This window comes from Manis pentadactyla, chromosome 16 (genome assembly GCF_030020395.1).
Source record: "Manis pentadactyla isolate mManPen7 chromosome 16, mManPen7.hap1, whole genome shotgun sequence".
Lineage (NCBI taxonomy): Eukaryota > Metazoa > Chordata > Mammalia > Pholidota > Manidae > Manis > Manis pentadactyla.
In genome coordinates this window covers 69,618,356-69,632,343 of record NC_080034.1, presented here as the reverse complement: position 1 = coordinate 69,632,343, position 13,988 = coordinate 69,618,356, and the positions used below count along the sequence as shown (strand labels likewise).

The 13,988-nt window shown below is 44.2% G+C and overlaps 1 protein-coding gene across 1 annotated transcript; it reads left to right on the top strand.

The window, feature by feature from the left end:
* The first annotated feature begins 5,366 nt into the window (after window positions 1–5,366).
* SERPINB1 (serpin family B member 1) lies at window positions 5,367–13,729 on the top strand. Its single transcript, XM_036888739.2, has 7 exons — window positions 5,367–5,518; window positions 6,642–6,817; window positions 8,590–8,727; window positions 9,252–9,369; window positions 10,495–10,637; window positions 10,722–10,889; window positions 12,370–13,729. Exons 2-7 carry the CDS (start codon window positions 6,650–6,652, stop codon window positions 12,772–12,774), a joined length of 1,140 nt encoding a protein of 379 aa, XP_036744634.2. The 5' UTR covers window positions 5,367–5,518; window positions 6,642–6,649; the 3' UTR covers window positions 12,775–13,729.
* Window positions 13,730–13,988: the final 259 nt, after the last annotated feature.

Genomic DNA, 13,988 nt, shown 5'->3' with positions numbered 1-13,988 from the left:
CTGTGTATATTTCTCCCAACCCTGAATATATTTTGGGGGTAGATATCCTGCAGGGCCTATGGTTACAGACCGCCACAGGTGAGTTCAGACTGAGGGTATGTGTGGTAAAGGCAGTTCTGAGGGGACATACTAAGCACCCACCTGTAGCTCTGCCTGTACCTTGGCAGCTGACAAATACTAAACAGTATAAATTGCCTGGGGGGCACAAGGAAATTGGAGAAATTCCACAGGAGTTGGAGAGGGTGGGCATCATAAAGCCCACTCATAGTCCTTTTAATACCCCAGTGTTGCCAGTGAAAAAGCCAGATGGCTCCTGGCATATGACTGTGGACTACAGGGAATTGAATAAAGTCACACCCCCTTTGCATGCTGCTGTCCCCTCTATAGCAGCCATTCTGGACACCTTCAGTCATGAACTAAGGGCATATCTCTATGTTGTGGACTTGCTAATGCTTTCTTCTCTATTGACATAGCACAGGAAAGCCAGGAACAGTTTGCCTCCACCTGGGAATGCCAGCAGTGGGCATTCACTGTCCTTCCACAGGGATACCTCCACAGTCCCACCATCTGTCATGGACTTGTAGGCCAGGACTTGGCCACATGAAAGAAACTGCAAATGGTGCAGTTGTATCATTACGTTGATGATATTATGATCACAACTGATTCTCCTGCAGATTTAGAAGGGGCAGTGCCTAGACTGCTGCAACAGCTACAGGAGGAAGGATGGGCTGTGAACAGCACCAAGGTTCAGCGACCTGGTTTGTCTGTAAAATTCTTGGGGGTTGTCTGGTCAGGTAAAACTAAAATTATTCCTGAAGCAGTCGTAGGAAAGGTCCAGGCTTTCCCTACCCTTACTATGGTGGCAGTATTACAAGAGTTTTTGTGTCTTTGGTCTTTTATCCCACACTTGGCACAAATTCTGAAGCCCTTATGCTGATTGCTGTGAAAGGGCATCAGTGGGGCTGGGATGAGACACGTGTAGCTACTTTTACAGCTGCTAAGCGAGCAGTCAAGGCTGTGCAGGCCTGGAGTGTAATGAGCGCATCAAGGCCCTGTGAGCTAGCTGTTCATGTAACCGAAGAAGGTTATGGAGGGGGTCTTTGGCAGCAGCTTGAACAGACACGCCAACCTATTGGATTCTGGTCACAACTATGGAAAGGAGCAGAGGTCTGCTACACCCCCACTGAGAAGCAACTGGCTGCTGTGTACCAACACTTTGCTGGCTACAGAGCCCGTCACTGGAACAGCTCCAATCAAGGTAATAACTACCTGTCCCATTGTGGGGTGGGTGCGAGACTGGACCCAAAGGCCATGGAGTGGCGTGGCACAGATGCCTACACTGGCCAAATGGCATGCATATTTACAGCACTCTAGTGCCCTCTCTACTAGTTCCTTAAGCGGAGAACTCCAACGCTTATTGGGGCCAGTGACCTATACCAGTGGAAAGCAGGAAGAACTTGCTTTTGACTCATGGGTAGCTGAGAGTCCTTATCAGGAGGGAAAAGCCCCTATGCCTAAAGATGCTTGGTACACAGATGGCTCCAGTTGTGGGCAGCCCCTGAATGGATGGCTGTGGTTTTCCATCCTAAGACTGAGACAATATGGATGGAGGATGGAGAGAGGAAGAGCAGCCAATGGGCTGAGTTGTGGGCAGTATGTCTCATGATCACCCAGGAGCCCTCCCCTATAGTTGTCTGCACTGACAGCTGGGCCATCTATTGGGGTTTGACTCTGTGGCTACTGACATGGTACCATGCCAACTGGATGGTTGGTCATGAGTCCCTTTGTGGGCAAGAACTGTGGCAAGACCTACAGGCCTCTGGTCGACTAGGACTGTTACTGTATGTTATGTGACTGGCCATTTGCCTTTGGCATCCCCAGGGAATGATGAAGCAGAAACATTGGCCCAGGTGGCGTAGTAAGGGAAACCTCACTGACATGGCTTGGGGAGGCCAGCAGGGGGAGTTTTCACTCCCACCACTCCTTGTGAATTACAGACCTCACCTGAAAGAAGAAAACACCTTGCTCTAAGAGGGACTTACACCGAGTTCCACAGCAACATGGGACAATAGTAAGGGGGCCAGTACCCCTTGTCAGGTGGCAAGTAGACTATATTGGGCCTCTGCCCATGTCAGAAGGATATCAGTGTGCCATGACTTGTGGACACAGCTATTGGACTGTTGGTTGTTTTTCCTGCATGTCATGCAGATCAGCAAACCACCAAGAGGGGCCTAGAGCACGTCTTTGCAGCCTATGTCCGGCCGCAGGTGATTGAGAGTGATCAAGGCACCCACTTTACTGGACATATGTTACAAGAATGGGTGCAGCAATTAGGAATAAAGTGGAAGTTTCATGTACCATACAATCCTACCAGGGCAGGCATGACTGAGAGGTACAGCGGTTTATTGAAATCTGGCCTGAAGTCAGACACCAATAGTCTACAGGGCTAGTTGGTTTGTTTATGGACAGTGCTATGGCATTTTAATAAAAGCCCTAAAAAGGAGTCTTGAGCCCTGTGGATATGCTAACACACATTGCTGCCTCTCCTATACAACTGTACGTGCAAACCAAAGAGGAGTTATTGAAGCCAGGATATGGCCAGCAGAGCAACACCCTGCTGCAGCCCCCACTGCATTAAACTCTGAAGACACTGCTGAGTGGATGTGGCCCTGGACATTTTGATACATGGACCAGTGATGGCTGGCCCTTCTGGCACCTCGTGTGTACTCCTGGAGTAACAGCAGAGTGACCCCCAAAGATCATGGTAGTGTTCCCAAAGTGTCCGGGAAATAATAGCATTTTACGGGGAAGTTTTATTTTATCTTTATGGCCAGTGCATGTACCTCCCATAACCTTATATATTGACCCATCTGTACCTCCCACAGGGAGGGGGGTGAAAGTCTGGTATACTAGACCAGGACGAGATCCCATTCCTGCCACTGTCCTATCACAGGACCCTCTCTTGCATGCATCCTACCTGATGGACAAGATCTGCCTATGCTGGTGTCATTAAAACATGTATCTTATTGCCCTTAAGCTTATTTTCTTCTACAGTCCCTCTGACCTGGACCCACCCCCTGACTGCAACTGTCGTTGATGATTGCTCTGAACTCTCTACATGTTCAGCTACTGACTGCCTCTAGAATAGGTGAGCTATGGACTTAATCTGCATTGGACTTTGAACCTAGTTGAATCCTCCTGCTTGAGGATTATTATGATTTTATTGCTGTTGCTATTGTATGTTATTAGTCTGGTTACAGTGCTCCAGTTTTCTTACACAGGGGCTATTGGAGAAGATGAAGAGTGAGATTGTGAGGTGAGATTTCTGGAGGGGTGGGCTGTGGGTAAATTTGCAATATTTCTAGAATCTCTTGCCTGGCTTTAGTTCATCTCCATATCAATAGGTATTTCCAAGGGGTGGAGAGAAGTAGCCATCTGCATATCAATAGGTAATTACAAGGCCAAGCAAGGGCATATCTGGAGTAGAGAGCTTGAGAGTTTGGGTATGGCCTCTTCTTCTGCAGCCAGGTTGTGAGAGACATGGGAGAGCAGACGTGGATGACTACTTGTAAGAAATAAATGGGTTTCTCCCACTTTATTTCTCCCTTTGACTGATTATGGTTTCAAAGGTATTTTGCCCCGGGAATATTCCATCCTGGAGATACCCATGTGTTTGAGTTTAGTTGATAAGCCAAACACTACACCAAACTGTACATGCCACCAGGAGTGTTTGAGTGTCTCTGCAGGACCCTTCATAGTGTCCATTTACATTTTAAAGCCACAAGTAGAACACATACACATTATTCAACAGAATATTTACTTTGCCTAAACTTTAGATAGTAAATATATTGATTAATGATGGAAGTATAAAGGTCAAATTTGCCTGAGCCTTATACAGTGAGAAAATTAGTAAGGGGAACCTCACTGACATGGCTTGGGGAGGCCAGCAGGGGGTGTTTTCACTCCCACCACTCCTTGTGAATTGCAGCCCTCACCTGAAAGAAGAAAACACCTTGCAAGTGAACGCTGTTTTAGCTATTTTATTCTGTAGTAGCAGGAGGAAGAAAGGTTTCTGTCACCACCACCACCTCCCTTTCCCTTCCTCAGCAATAGTCCAGCCAATGAGGGAAAGTCACAACTCAGTCAAGAGAAGTCATTATACTTGGAACTCCCCAGTTTACTCCAATGGCCTTTTAATTATAATAGCCCTCCCAGATGAGCACAAATGCAAAATGTCAGGACAAAAAAAAAATTCAGAACAATTTTGTTAGTTTATGTGTTTCAGACTTTAACTACTACTTTGTGCAGCTTTTCACTCTTGACTTTCTCACATTGACCTCTTAGTAGAAGCTAGTGAGTAGTTCTCCAGTTCTGTAAGAAATGGTGGAGAGGTTACCAGATTTGATCAAACCACTTCAACTTAATTATGACTGATTTTCAATAAATGTTGGTTTCTTTATTCTAATAAGCTGTAAAGCTTTCTACAATTTTAGTGATTAAACTTGCTGCTTTTAAAAAAATTATGGAGTCTTTTTATTACTCATTAGTGTGACACTACAATCTTCTTTGCTCCTTTTCATTATAAAGTTCTCAGTGTAAAAAAAAAACTATAAATCCATTCACATTGTTAGCAATACTAATAAAACAACAGGATTTCTCCTGTGTCCTCTTTTCATATTGAGATTTGCAAGACAGCAGGGGAGAAGTTTCATCAAGGTAGAATTATTTCATACCCTCAAGCACTCTAAGTTTTGGTGAAATTATAAACTCAGGCACTTAAAGAGGAAATGAACAAATAAACCCACAGAAATAGTTATTGTCTTTACTATGCAACCCTATGCATTCTTTTTTTTTTTTTTAACATCACAGGGGGGAAAATTGGTAAGTCTAAGTTTTAGTATAATGGGTAAGAAATATTTATTTACACAGATGTGAGCTATCATGGGGTGTGGTATGTGAGTTGACCCAGCCCAGTGATCAGTTGCAAGGGGAGTACTGGGACTGACTCACTTTGGTACCTGGAAGACAGTGACATCAAGGGATGTTGCTTAGAACTGATTGTGCTTCTGTTCTATCGTATCCTTGAGGTTCCTCCTGTCCCCTGTGCAAGAGGTGCCAAATTTGCTCTCCCCCTCTACCAAATAATAACAACCTCAGCGTCTGGAGTATATGGTTAGATGGGACTCAAAAGGAGTTAGTTTGCCCTCCAAGAAGCGATACTAAAAAGTGTCAGTCATTCACATCTTAGTAAGAAATAGGGCATCAGGTCCTGTTTGAGCTTGTCTAGAACTCAGAAAGGTGCTGATTCCCTGAGAAGCGCACTGTGCTTACGCTCCCTTGGCTTCTACACCGCCGGGGAGCCCAGACTCCTGGGAAGTCATCTGGGGGAAGGGCCACGCCCTGTCGCCCGTCCTGGGCCTGCCGGGGCGACACTCCCCTTCCGCAGCTATAAGGGCCGCGGCGCGGCGCCGCTCCGAGATCTCACGCGCCGGGAGCCCGAGCAGTCAGGAAGTAGCGGGTAAGGCAGGCCGGGCGCAGCGGGGAGGCGGGGCGGGCGGGGAGGCCGCCGGCCCGGATCCGCAGGCTGCTCAGTCCCAGCACGCCCCGGCCCGGGCGGTCCGCCGGGACTGCCCTTCCCCCGGGTGCCCCCGAGCTCCCGTCCTCCCCGGCCCGCCGCGGGCGACCCCGGACCCCCGCGCGGCGTCCGGGCGCCGGACGGGCCGGCCTGCGAGGAAGTGAGGGCGGGGCGGGGCGGGGCGGGAAGGCCGAACCCAAGCCCGGGGCGCCCCTCTTCCCTCCCGCCCTGGTCCCCCTGTGCCGGTTTCGTGTTACTGCTTTGTGTGGCCAGGGGGAGGGTCCCTGCAGGTTATTGATCAGCCGCAGCAATAATAGTTCAGGCTGCTACCCACGCGCTGGGCGGCCAGCACAGCGGTTAACTTCCCTTGCCTGTGTGTGGAGTAAACCAAGGCCCCGAGACTGGAAGTCCCGATGGGGACGTCGGTGCCCGGGCTGAGATCCAAGACCAGTGCTTAACTTACTCAGACACCTCGCCATCTCGGGAGTGACAGAGAGGACAGTTTTAACGCACCATGTCGAGCACCTCACCCGATGTTGGCGTTTCACTCTCCATCTTTGGTGAAGACCGGCTACTAGACCTGGGACACTCAACTCCTTTAAACATTAGCAACAGATCTCCACAATGAACATCAGTGTATCTACTCTGCTGGTGTTTGCCTTAGTGCCTCCTAGCAGCTGTGATTTTCTAAGAGAAGCATTCTTATCTCAGGTAGATGTGGCCAGTGGAGTCATTGTCCAAAGGAATCAGCACCTACCAAAAGGTCAGAAATACGTGTACTCCCAAACTTAGTAGGGAAGTCCCAGTGTGAATGCTATGCCAAGGCCCTGGTGCCAGGCACTCACCTGTCTGCAAGGTCAGATACCCTGGATCCTGACCCCGTGTCACCAAATCCTTGCTGAATCCTTGGCCAATCATCCATAGTCCCACATTTGTGCACCTCCTGGGAAAAAAAGAAGAACAAGTTTGAGGGTGTTTCAGCATGAGTTGAGAAAGAGGTGGGGAAATGCCGTTGCCTAATGCCGGTGTGGCCAGTGGGCAGCTCGGGGCCTCTGTTCTGTTGCAGCCTTCACCATGGAGCAGTTGAGCACAGCAATCACCCATTTTGCGTTGGACCTGTTCCGAGTTTTGAATGAAAACAATCCTACGGGAAACATCTTCATCTCCCCCTTAAACATTTCATCAGCCCTGGCCATGATCTTTCTGGGGACCCGAGGCAACACTGCAGAACAGATGTCCAAGGTCAGCAGAAACAAACGACAATAGTCTCCTTCCTCTGCTGTCTCCCTGCTCATGTAATGCCTGTACTAAAAAGTTGTGCCTTTGAGCTCCTGCACTGTTTTAAAAACTGTATTTCTGTATTGAGCAACTGTACATTATGAGGTCAGTCTTTTAGAAAAAGCCCCAAGAACAAGCCATTTGTATGCAGGCTTTCATTCATGATCAAGTCTTTACTAAGTATATACTGTGTGCCAGGCACTGATTTTTGTTTGCCTGAGGATATAGCAGTGAAGGAAGCTGAAAAAAGGCCCTGCAGTGTGCCCCTTCCTTTCCAGTAGGCACACTTTTGACAGCTTTCCCATTAGCTGCACCATCTCCCCCCAGACAAGGGTTTTCCAGTTTCTGCTTTGCATATGATGACTGGCCACTCATAATTACTGTCTGTTATGCAGCATTACTTTTGAGCATAATGACACATAGGAACCGCACCACACTGGAGAAGTTGGCGGTGGTGCCTTTTGGAGAAGACAAGGCAACCTTGTGATCTGTCTTCCCGCGACCTAGCCCTGTGCCTGGCTCCAAGTGGGGCTCTGTGGACTGTGCGCAGGTGGGCCCTGCAGGAGAGGGGAGTGGTGAGGCACAAGCAGGTCCGAGCCCTTGGTGATGTGGCTGGTCACTTGTGCAGCAGGAGAAGAGACGGTGGTACCCAGCCCTCCTCCTGGCCCTAATGGGTGTGGGGAACCCCGGGCGCTAGGAATTCCCCCATTCTGTCAAAAGAACACTGGCTTTCCTTGAAATCTTGGGGAGAAGAGTGCTACAAGTGGTGGCCGTGCTGGCATACCGGTCACAAACCATACTGCACATGTGACTAGGGAAGGGCCAACCCTGGGATCAGGTTTACGGACCAGTTGCAGCTGCACAGCTTCCATTACTTTACTGCATGGAAACCAGCCGTCTTCATCGCTTTAGGTATGAACGCATTCTAAGGTTTTCAAGATCCACTTTCTTCTTCTTTTTTTTAAACCTTTAGTACTAGTTGTTACTTGCTTCTGGAAGGGTAATATTTTTTACCCTGCTTTTATTTTGAGGCTTTCCAGAGACTTTATGAGTTCAGCAAAGAATAGTTTTAAGCCCCTCCCCACCCCCATTTCCATTAATGCAGATGGAACATAGCACCTGTGCAAACATTCTGTGTCTCAGGGAGTAACTGGACTTTGTTCTTTGTGTCTTAAAAGCAAGAAACCAGCCCAGGCCTCATAAAACCATAAAGGAACTCTTGATTTGTGTCTGCTACATAGGGAATTAAACTTTTGGGTAGTGTTAACTTTAAAGAAGTTATTTGGAAATAAGTGAGTTACTAATGCTGATAGTGTAATAGAAACATTCCCCATCTGTAATAGCTTTGTGTCTTCGCATGGGTGATAATTCTTATTTTTACTATTTCTGAGAACTTTCAGTAAAATTATACTTGATACATAATACAGTTATGAACACACCATTTACAATTTTCTTTGCCAAAAAGCAAACTTGTATAAATATTGTAGTTTATTAACCACTCATTTGTGGAATTATAATTATAACATAAAAGTGGTGTAGAGCAGTTCTAATGTAATTTTTATGTCGCACAAAGAAATAGTTTTGGATACTTTGTTATTTATTCTTCAATGAAAAATTAATAATCATCAATAATTAATAATCAAAACATTAACTTAATTTGATGGAAGCAAATGCCAAGGAACCACTTTGTAATTTCAAAATGAATGGTTATAGAAAGGATGTTTTCTTTATTTTAGACTCTTTACTTCAATACCGTTGAGGAGATTAATTCCAGATTTCAGAGTCTGAATGCTGATATCAACAAACGTGGAACTTCCTATGTTCTGAAACTTGCAAATAGGTTGTATGGAGAGAAAACCTATAATTTCCTTCCTGTAAGTACTTTGCATTTCATGTTCTAAAACTCACTAGACAATGCAGACTTTTACCCCAGCACAATCAAGTCACAGAAATCAGTTTTAATTTTTATAAACATTCAGAAAAATGATACAAAATGCAAACATATGACAGACAGTATTCCCATTAATTGACTTGGTTTCATTTTATGGTTATCACAGTGACAAGATTGGCTCTGGCTGTTTTACTAAGGCAAGAGTGAATCCATTAATTCACTTCCATGCACAATCAGTAATTTCTTATTTATGAAAATGTTAGCCAAAGGTTAGAAAATAATTGGTAAATGCTATATAACACCAAACTACTGAACTGTACACTTAAAAATGGTTAAGATGGTAAATTTAATGTTAAGTGTGTTTAAAAGATAAGGATTAAAATATTTCTGTTACAATGAAATTCATGCCTTTCAGGACAATTTCTGTTGCTTTTAAGGATTTTAGAAAACCATTTCTGTATGTAGTTGGAGTTATTTATGACACATCCATTTTTTTTTTAAAAATAGGAGTTCTTGACTTCAATTCAGAAAATGTATGGTGCCGAATTAGCCAGTGTGGATTTTCAGCAAGCCTTTGAAGATGCAAGGAAGACTATAAATGAGTGGGTCAAAGGGCAGACAGAAGGTGAGGTGGGCAGGACAGAGTCATTGAACAAGGGTCCCTCTCCTCCTCCTGTCACCTCCTGCCTGTGCTGGTCCCCTCTGTCTCCTCCCCTTTCCCCATCCTGGCCCCAACCCTGGGCAGGAATTGTGCCCTGCTCAGGTCCAACTGCTTTCAAATGCAGAAATTCCTCAGAGGGCAAACTTGCGTATGATTTAGCTGAAGCAGCTAAATACTTCTTTCCCCATAAGTTCCCCAAACTACATTTTAAAATTAAGGCTAACATTGAATGTAGACTAAAAGTAATAAAAATTCTGGGGGAAAATCCAGCATGGCCCAAATTGTTTAATACACGCATAGAAGAAACATCCTGATCTTTGTGAATCAATATTTGCAAACTGCTGGGGTCCTAAATGTTTTTTGCCAAATCAGGAATGGTTGGTGGGACTGAGTCTGTCAGATGGCGTGTCTGATTCCGTGCCGTCTGACCCGTCAGGGAATGCATCGGGGCCTACAGAGCACCTGTCTTCCAACAAGGAATGGTCTGTGGCCACGCGTGCTCACAGGGAGCCTCTGTTTCGGTGGAGCAGCTGTTGGGCCTTTGCCTGTGTGGCAAAATCTTTTTGGTGACAGAGGCTTCTACTTGGAGGATTTGAAGAAGTGATTTATTTACAGGTTACTAAAAGCATTTTCATTAAGGAATATTTTTTTTCCCTGAAAAAGAGTGGCCATTCACAAAATAAGGCTCATTGTCACACACTCTAAAAAAGGAGATTTTTTGTTTCTAGCCCTTTAGTTTGTTTATTTATAAAAATTTTTGAAGTATAGGTGATATACTAGTTGCAGGTGTACAACCTAGTGATATGACATATATATGCATTACAAAATGCTCACCACCATAAGTGTAGTTATCATCGGTCATCATACAAAGTTATTACCATATTATTAACTGTGTTCCCTATGCTGTACTTAGTTGGTTTATTTGAAGTGGAAACATACTAATAGGGCTTTCCTAATTTAATACTATGTTAAAGGAAATTAGATAGGAAGTGTGCATTTGAATTGCATTTCAGTGCTAATCGAATGTCAGTTCAAATCTGGGATCCTGGTATTTGGTTTTTTTAAAAGGCTTACTTTTATCCATTTTAGGGAAAATTCCAGAACTGTTGACTCCAGATACGGTCGATAGCACGACTGTACTTGTGCTAGTGAGCGCCATCTATTTCAAAGGGAAGTGGCATGAGCAGTTCATGGAAAAGGCCACTGCCAATGCACCGTTTAGGCTGAATAAGGTGAGGTGACATGGCTGTCTAAAAATTGCTCTGTGCTCAGAAGGAACACAATAATGTGAGCGATTTGTTTTCTTAATCATTCAGAAAGACACAAAAACAGTGAAAATGATGTATCAGAAGAAGAAGTTTCCATTCCGCCACATCCAGGACCTTAAGTGTCGTGTGCTGGAGCTGCCGTACCAAGGCAAGGAGCTCAGCATGATTATCCTGCTGCCAGATGACATCGAGGATGAGTCCACGGGTCTGAGGAAGGTAACAGAAGGCCCCGCGCTCGTTTCATATCTCCCTGGGGTATATCGGCTCTGCCTCATCTGTAGGGCCAGTAGTAGGTGCATAGGTGCTGGTTGTGTGCTTTCTAACATTACTTGACTCTCCTTTCTGGGTCTTGGTCATTCCTTTGTAAATTAGCCCACCAACATTTATTGCTTTGAAGGCCTAAGTTTACATTTTCAGCTACTGTGAGTGAACAGTTGGGGAGAACATCTGAGATCTATTTTATATTAGCACTGGTCAGTGGCAGCTCATGGAAACTCTCTGAAATGAACTTCAGAGGAAAGTGCAGTGAAATGAGGGTTGTTTTATTTGAACAAAGTTTTAAAGATTAAACAACCCCAAACATTGCAGTATATAGTGTCATCACTTACTATAAAATCCTATTATATTTCTCATTCTCACCACAGTTCATACAGATTATGAACAATATTTCCAAGAGTTACACAATAGACTCATGTGACATGTTAGCTTGAGAGCTAAGCCCGTTTCCTGGTATGAACTTTGGATGGTCTCTGTTTACATAATTTAAAGGCTATGGTGCCTCTCCAGGGTAGGACTGTGCAAAACTGTGAAGATACTGGTTTTTCTTCAGTGTCTCTTCCTGCTGTGTGGTTTTTCTCTGCCCTAACCAAACTTGCTGTCTGGAAGGAGTCTAACACTAGCCATTTGCATGTATAAAGTGTGTGCTAAAATCAGTGTGTTCCTTCTTTCAATTGTATTTCTATATTTGTCTCTTCTCTGATTATAAAAAGAAAGTCCCTAGCCTCATGAAAGGAATAACAGCATCATTGGAACAAGGGAAATGCCAATCTACTCTAATCCAGTAGTAATGATAACAGCTGACAGTTATATGCACTTACTCTGTGCCATGCACTTTATATATTCATTTAATGCTCACAACAATGCTGTAAGGTAGGTACTGTTCTTACCCCTATTTTAGATGAGGAACCAGGTCCTTTTCTGTTTTTACCGAGGAGCTAAACCTGTTAGGGAGTACTTCAGCTCTGTGAGGTTCACAGATAACCACAGGGATCAGTGGGGCTCAAAATAAATCGAAGAAAACAGATGAAGCCTTTGTAATTTTCCCTTGTGCCCCTAACCCAATTAGGGTAATAACAGCCATCATGGCCTATCACAGTAATCCAGTGTGTTAGGGGTTTTAGTTTAGGGTGATAGTAAGTCTGGATGGATGGATGGGTGGATGGGGGGTGTTGTATATGGGTGGTTGATGGACCCAATGTTCAAAATCCTTGTACTTGGGCCCTTCATGGCCTGGAACACAGTTCTGTTCCATTATCATCAATTACTGGAAAGAACTGAAATCCTCCAAAATAGAATCTATTTTGACATGAAGCATGAAGGAAACTAGCAACCGATATGGGTCCATTCATATAAATAATAATTATAATTTCACTTTTATAAAATTGTTTTCACCTCTTTTTGTCCATTTTAATTCCAGATTGAGGAACAGTTGACTTTGGAAAAACTGCAAGAGTGGACCAAGCCTGAGAATCTGGATTATACTGAAGTCAATGTCCATTTGCCTAGGTTCAAGCTGGAAGAAAGCTACGATCTCAAATTCCACCTAAACCGCCTGGGTGTACACGATCTCTTTAATAGTGGCGCGGCTGATTTGTCTGGAATGTCAGGGGCCAGAAATCTTTTTATCTCGAAAATTGTCCACAAGTCCTTTGTAGAAGTGAATGAGGAGGGCACAGAGGCGGCAGCTGCGACAGCGGGCATAGCCACCTTCACCATGCTGATGCACGAAGAAAATTTTGTTGCTGACCATCCATTCCTTTTCTTTATTCGGCACAATTCCTCAGCTAACATCCTGTTCTTAGGCAAATTTTCTTCCCCTTAGAGACAGTGAAAGTACAAGGTCAAGCTTTGAGGTTTATTACCTGCACTTTGAATGGCAACAATTTTCATTTAGCTTTACCAATGTAACTGCTATCCAAAACCAAATCTTTAATTTCTTTTGAAAGTTCAGCTCTGTTGGCCATTTACATTTCCTGACTTTGCCGTGGGTGTGAATTTTTCTTTTTTTATATTGAAAAAAATTCAGATAATTGCTTTTGCATCAAGCTAAAACAATTTTTAAAAAAGGAATAAATCAGATGTGTAGATTCTTGACTATGTAGTAATATGTGAAATTGCTATACTGTCTGATAGCCATGGAAACACAATTACTATATTTTACAGGTAGAATTTTGGAAATCATAATAGAAAAACACTGATTGTTGAAGGGGGACTGAAGGAAACAGATAACCCATGGAAATATAGGAGATCTCCCCAATTAGGGGCCTGCGTTTTGAAAACAGATTTGCCTTAGCCAATGTTTCTGACCCTTTGTTATACAGGATTGGTACTACAGCCCCCCACTTTTCAAACAATTGAAGATTCACCTGGTGATAGCCTGCCTTCCCATTTCTGTTCTCCTTTTTCCTACATGATAATGTAGTTTGTATGGGGTCACATGGGTCAAGAAATGGGTGTCTTATCATAAAAGATGACAAGAAATGACAGAAAAAATAATGTAGTAGCAGAGACTGTTGAGCAAAGAGGGGAGTACACAGACCTCACTTTGAACTGGCTCCTCATATGCTCTCTGATAAAGGCCCTTGACTTCCTTCATCTGCCACAGGTTGTTCTGGCAATGGGATGTATTTACACAATGCTGTGCTGGGGGATGGGGGGTCCTCTGATGAATATAAAACTTTATCAGGTGTGTCCTTGTAATGGGGCTTGAAATGCTGCATTTTCTTTATCCCACACACTTGTGGGCTGGCTAATAAAGTTTCCTAAGATTCTTGCAAGTCTCTTCTCATTTCTTAAGCTCAGACAAGCCAGGACTACAAAAGGGGGTTTTTGGCCTGACAATACTGATATCCAGGATGGTAGGGGCTCCAAAGAATAAAAAACAAAATTTAAGCAAATCTATTGGCAAGCTTTCCTTTTTTTTTTCTTGAAATACTAGCACCTCCCATATTCCTACTTCTCTGGGCTATAGGAAAACAAGAAAAGCAATAGCCACTGCGTCTGTCACAGCATTTCTTCTCTTTCAGCAATTCACCC

Bases quoted from the DNA above. Each gene is read 5' to 3' on its own strand.
- SERPINB1 (XM_036888739.2), top strand. From the start codon at position 6,650: ATGGAGCAGTTGAGCACAGCAATCACCCATTTTGCGTTGGACCTGTTC. The intron at 9,370-10,494 runs GTGAGGTGGGCA...TATCCATTTTAG, and splicing joins GGTCAAAGGGCAGACAGAAG to GGAAAATTCCAGAACTGTTG. The intron at 10,638-10,721 runs GTGAGGTGACAT...TTAATCATTCAG, and splicing joins CACCGTTTAGGCTGAATAAG to AAAGACACAAAAACAGTGAA.